The sequence below is a fragment of the Crocodylus siamensis genome, chromosome 1, assembly GCF_052110815.1.
Source record: "Crocodylus siamensis isolate JL-2025a chromosome 1, ASM5211081v1, whole genome shotgun sequence".
Classification (NCBI taxonomy): domain Eukaryota; kingdom Metazoa; phylum Chordata; order Crocodylia; family Crocodylidae; genus Crocodylus; species Crocodylus siamensis.
The window spans coordinates 49,269,800-49,275,885 of NC_143395.1; the positions used below are offsets into that span (position 1 = coordinate 49,269,800).

General features: G+C 38.8%; 1 protein-coding gene across 1 annotated transcript in view; it reads right to left on the reverse strand.

Annotated features, from left to right (window-relative positions):
* The window catches only part of LGSN (lengsin, lens protein with glutamine synthetase domain), a 45,906-nt gene extending 40,316 nt beyond the window's left edge, over positions 1 to 5,590 (reverse strand). The window contains exon 1 of the mRNA XM_090052208.1: positions 5,561 to 5,590. Coding sequence (XP_089908334.1) covers positions 5,561 to 5,590 — 30 coding nt within the window. The remainder of the gene's footprint in view (positions 1 to 5,560) is intronic.
* Positions 5,591 to 6,086: the final 496 nt, after the last annotated feature.

Consider the following 6,086-nt stretch of genomic DNA (forward strand, 5'->3'; position numbering starts at 1 on the left):
TGAAAAAACTCTACACAAAGGTCAATACTTTCTGCAGTTTTATATTAGACAAATTCAGAAGCTACAGAGGAAGGGGCTTGTTTTTTTCTCTCGCTTTCTAAATGTTTCATGACCTGATGCAAGCCTACAAAGCACCCTTGGGATGTATAAACCTCCATCAAAAACGCATCAGCAAAAAAGAAAGAGAAAGCTTGTATTGTCACATTTAAGAAGAAGGAGGGGAAGTCAAGAAGTTTTAAAACATTTGCAAGTATTATGGGGGCAGCTATAAAAGGGTCCTGTGATGAAAGGGGAAGAGGAAATGATATAACTCAAACAAAAATTATCATAATTCTAATTACTGGAGTAAACAATTTTGTTCCCCACAAGGCAATCAAAAACAGTGATGCAGACCTCCCACCATTACAAACTTGGTCCAATTTACTTTTCACCACCTTTGTTCTGCTCTCAGTCTCTTGTTCTTCATTTATTCTTCATATTATAAAAGTGTTATAGGGCCAATTTGGCCAGGTAGGCACCTACACTTAGGCTCTGGAACACTTAGGATTAGATTCCGTTCCACCTATTAGGCACGTAAGTGGACTTTGATGCTTAAAAGCAATTCTATACCACCAAGTTCAAGTCCTGAAAAATGTTAATGCAAAAGATGAGTGGGTCCTCCTCCACCTCGCTGCTTTTTTGTGACTTAGTCTGAAGGGCAAGACGATGTTGAGCTAAAAAAGTAAATTCATTAGCGGCTTTTCAGGGACTCGCAGTGCCCTACTTAGCTGCCAAATAGGTGGACTAAAATCTGGCCTTAAAGTATAGAGACTCTGTGCCAGGAGACTGAACTAATATGATCAGGTTTAGGTATCTAAAAACTTTATAAAATCAATGGAGAAACTCAGGTACCTCTGAAGACCACCTGTCCAACCTTCAGATGAGTTTAGATAACCTATACGGAGAACAGAAGCAGGTAGGTATTCCCGAAGGGCAATTAAATGGCAGGAGGTAGCCAGTCACTTGAACTCCCACCCTATAAATTCAGGCTGATGGCACATAATACCCCATTCTATAATTTGTATTAGGTGCATTATGCTTGAGTTAAAAACAGTTAACGTAAAAAGGAAAGTGGGTCCTGCACCTCACTGTTTTTTTTGTAATCCACTATTAAAAGGAAGATAGTGGTGTGTTACAAAAGTAAATATATTAATGGATTTTCATTATGGATTTTCAGGGTAAACCTAGGTGACTAAATCCACTTAGGGCCTAATAGATGGGATATAATCTAGCCTTTAGAAATCAAGTGAGGGTGGATAGCAGTAGCATAACTAGAGCAGAGTAAATGAAGCAACCACCCTGGGTACCATCCAGACTAACCTATAAACTAATATGTAGGGCACTTGCATGAAATGTGGGAGAATTTGGCATAAAACCCCAAAGGCTGAGAAAGGGCCTATAACCTAGGCTTCCTTCTTCTTAGATTATTAAGTCATTAATTAATTGGTAGGTATCACTACCAATGGTATTTTTTAATAAACTCAGTGTTGCTGATGTGAGTTAGGTGTGCTCTGAACACTCTGTGGGGATTAGGTTCCTCAAGAGGCTCTCCAGCATCAGTCTGGATCACTACAGAGCTTGGGCAGGACTCTGGGTGATCAGTATGAATCACTTCCAAACAGAAGTTCAAGGTTAGGCACATAGACCCCCTCTACACATTACAGTCATTGCACAATTAGCTGGTTAATTGTGCGATTAACTGAGACCAGCTATACATGCCAAGTACCTATCACACCATAAAAGGTCCAACCAGCTATAAAGTTAAACCTCAAAAATATGTACTAATTTTATAGCTGATTGCTATGCAGCTTTAATTTGCATGTGTAGCAGGGTCTTCCCTGTAGCTGAGTGCCCTGTCAGCTGACCAGACTCCCAGGCTTAGAGATGCACCATGCCCAGCCAGGGCTGGGGATGCCACTGCTGAGGGGACTCTAAGCCCTAGCACTGCCCAGCAGCTGTGGACTCAGTCCCAGCAGGGCCCCATGGTGCCAGTGACTCAATGTCCCATACCACACACCCCTGGGGCTGGGAGACCACAGCTGCTGCAATCTCTCAGCCCTAGGGGGTCTGTGGGGAGCCTCTGCAGCTGGGAGCTCCTGCACCAGCAATAAGTTGGGAGAGGTTCTAATGCCCAATCCCACAATCACCCCTCCTTCCATGCACATGTGGCATGGCAGAAAGCAAAATGGTGTGGATTGTGCATTAGATCCCATCATGACTTTATGTGCATATGTAGAGCGGCCCTTAGGGAAATTTGCAAAACAAAAAAAGTACTACCTGGATTTAGGTACCTGTTGAGTTCTGTGGTTTGTGGAAGAGTTCTAATCTAGATTTTTTTTTTAGAATGTAGGCATCTAAACTTTGCCTAAGTCTCATTTGGGTTACTGTCTAAACAAAGTAGATCTGGGTTTTGTCGAGTGAAATGTGATATCCTTAATCCAATTTTTACTAGAGCTATACAGAAGATTTAAGTTACATTTTGTAAAGGTTTTTGAGATGTTAGTATTCAGTGTTTCTTTATCAGACTGAAAAATGAAATTTTTAACTTCTCCACAAATAAAAATTAAAAATTAAAAAATTATCATTTTACATAAATCAAGATGCTTTACTTCAAATTTGTTGTCTGAATTCAGTATTTTGTACTATAGTTATCATATGAAAACTCCCTCTGAAATGACATTTCATTAAAAAAAAGAATCTAAGTGTTTTGTTTCAATGTTGATATGAGAGATTTTGTCTTTGTCTAATTATTTTTTCCAGTTTTCTTCTGCCATGAAATTGCAGTGAGACTGACCTAGTCTTGAGAAAGCATTTAGATTTCAATGGAATTCTATATTTCAATGGAATAAGTTTCATGGAAATTTCTCCATAGCTCTTTTCTTTATTATACCCTAAAACTCAATGAAGTTTATTAGGTTCTAGTTCTCATCCTGTCCAAAAATGTCATCAAAGCTGAGTCTTGATAATACAGGTAGCCTTTATGCTCATGTGAACTGGTATAGTTTGTGCTTAGCAAATGAAACAGAATCTGTAGGATGCTTTGCTGTCCCTGAAAGCAGGCAGGATGGAAAAAGCATCTCTTCACGCTTCTCAGTCATTAACAAGGGAAGGAAAAGAAGTGGCTACTGGACTAACTTACCCACTGGTGTAAATCAGAGAGAATTTAGTCTTGTGTAAAATTGGGTTGCAGCATAGTACAAAACATTCTCAAAGTGTGGGGTTCTAGTGATAGGCAACCCTGGTGCATTATGGATAACGATGACATACTAATCACAAAAAAATCACCACTCTTTGTCAAGACCTCACTCTGAATAGTATTTTTCTGAATGTTTCTGATGAAGTAGTTCTTCAAAACAGAATAGGAAACTGGGTTATAATAAAATGCCTTCCAACTGAGGGCATGTTTATACTGCTGTTTAGGATAAACCCTATGGGTCAACCTCAACTACCTGAAGCCACACCTCCCCATCTATAGGGAAATAGAGTCCTCTAGTCCCTTTTATACCTTTTATACAAGTAATTGCCTTGTAGTAAAAATGCAACCAATATTTATAGTAGCGTCTACAAGAAGGCTAGTTAGAACAGAATTTCTGTGAGGCTCTTCTCCCAGAAGGCTATGGCAGCTGTCACATAGCAATGCAATAACTGCACTCACAGGAGAGGGGACATGAATACAGACTGGTTCTTAGAAGGGCCCTACTCAGAGAAAAGGAAGTTTCTTTCTAGGAATCCATATATCTTGTGGTTGTCTATATTTATGGAGTGTAGGCAAACCAAGAGTACTTCATAGATATTAAGCTTCAAGTAGTATTATTTTTTTCAGCTTGAAGAAGTAAGGCATTTGACCCTAGGTCAAAAGGAATAGCTGAAATGGGGATAGAATCAGGGTCTCCTGACTCTCAAGTCAATACCTTCATCCCAACACCATCTTCCACTAATAAAGATTAGTTATAAACTAGTATAGATTATGTATTTCCTTTGACAATGGATTAGAATTTAGCTCACATGATCATGCTGTTTATTTTCACATATGCCAACTGCTATTGTCCCTTATTCTCACACAAAGCCTTTGTTTAAAGCATTCAGTTCTGATTAGGTTCTGAAAGCCTTTGATTTTCATAATGCTTCATTGCATCATGGTTGTTCTTGTATTGGTGGTAGCAATGTTAGTTTATTTGCAACCACTTTAATTTACATAAGGCCAACTTTCCAAAAGGAAAGAGCTCTGCAACAAGATGCCATCTCAAAAGAAGTATTTGCTCCTACCATCGCAGGATCTGATTCATGTTCTGGCTGGAAGATATTTGTGGGGGAATGGATCTAATGTGGTTGTTTTTCAGCATTTTTGACTGCATCCCCCTTTACCTAAAAATATTGCTTCTCATACCGCTTTGCATGTTCAGTGGACATCAGTGTATGGAAACACATTATTCACTTTGCACAGACCAGTGGAAGCTCCACTGCCATTACTAAGATGTAGGCATGTACCCCTTGGCAAAGTGCCAGGTAGCTCTGTGGGGACTGATAACCACTGATCTAAGGGTTTTTTTAAATCTGAAGTCTGTGGGTGCCTTTGTATACAAAATAGAGAAGAGATAGGAGACAGTGACCCAGAGACCAGGCACATGAGAAATTTTGAAAAGTGCAATTGACTTTTATTCTCTGTAAATGAGAAGTGGAGAAATGACGTGAACTTCTACACTAAGTAACTATCCAATCTGGTGTATAATGACCCCTGAAAGAATTTGAACTAAAATTACACTGGTGTAAATTAGACATCATTGGGATTGTATGTCCCAGTGAAGCCATTTGCTCAATACAAACAAGGCATTCTGGGCTCTCCCACCATTTAATGTAGTAATAGCAATTTGGAGGCTGCTACAGAGGAATAAGCTGCTTATCTATCAACTTCAGAGTCTGGTGTAATTTACTTTACTTTGTTGTACAAAACTGATGTAAACACCTATGTAAATATGTTGCATATCCAGGCCCTCAAACAAAGCGTATCTCTGTCAAATGAGCTATTAATTTTTTCATGCTGATGAAACTGTCTTGAAGCTTCAGGAAGCATACTACTGGCCATGCCAGCACATTTTAACCATTTCTGGTCAGTTGGGACCATATTTTCAGTGTTTTAATTAGATTCTGATCTTGGCCCTGAAACTCTAGTGACTCCATCAACAGTGGAGTTCCTCTAGATTTTCACCAGTGTAAGTCTGATTGGAATTTGGCCCTCTGTCTCAGACATTTTCAATGAAGCTATTAATGAAAAATAAGATACGGTAAAATGAATAGATCTAATTTAAAATAGTTGAAGAGACCTCGTTCCCTCTCTCTCGTTCTTTCTCTCTTATCTGTGTCTGATTCAGAACAGAAACATTCTGTTCAATGTGCACAAATCAAGACTTCTGCCTCCAAAAAGTAGAATAAATTTGCTTATTCATAAATCTTGCAAACCAGAAATAAGGAATACTTTTTACCAATGTCTCTGTGTTGAAATCACACATAATAGACTTCTTACCTGCTGACTGAAGTCTTCTTGTTGGTCCATGTCCAGCACATTCTGGTTCAAGTTACTATCAGAAATGGCAATTGCCTTGTAGTAAAAATGTGACCAGTATTTATAGGTCTATCTACAACAAAACATTAGTTAGAATAGAATTTCTATAAGTTTCTTCTCCCAGAAGGCCATGGCAGATGATGAACCATAAAGAGCAAACCCTCATGTGTCATGGCCAGGAGCACAGTTTTCTGGAATAGTGTTAAAGTCATAAACTGACAAATGCACATTTCTAGCTGACTGCCTGCCTGCCTGCAAAACAAAAGACGACTGAGCATAAAACTGTTTTGCTCAACCCTTTTTTCCTCACAAAAGGTTTTTGCCGAGTAATGAACCATTTTTATTCTAGAATCGAATCAATTGTTAAGCTCCTTAGAGGTAAAATCTTTCCTGGGCATTATAACAATAATATGTTATTGAGGTTAATCAACAGGAATTTGAAAGGGTAAGTTCATAGCAAAAACAGAGCTTTAGCACCAGACTAAAA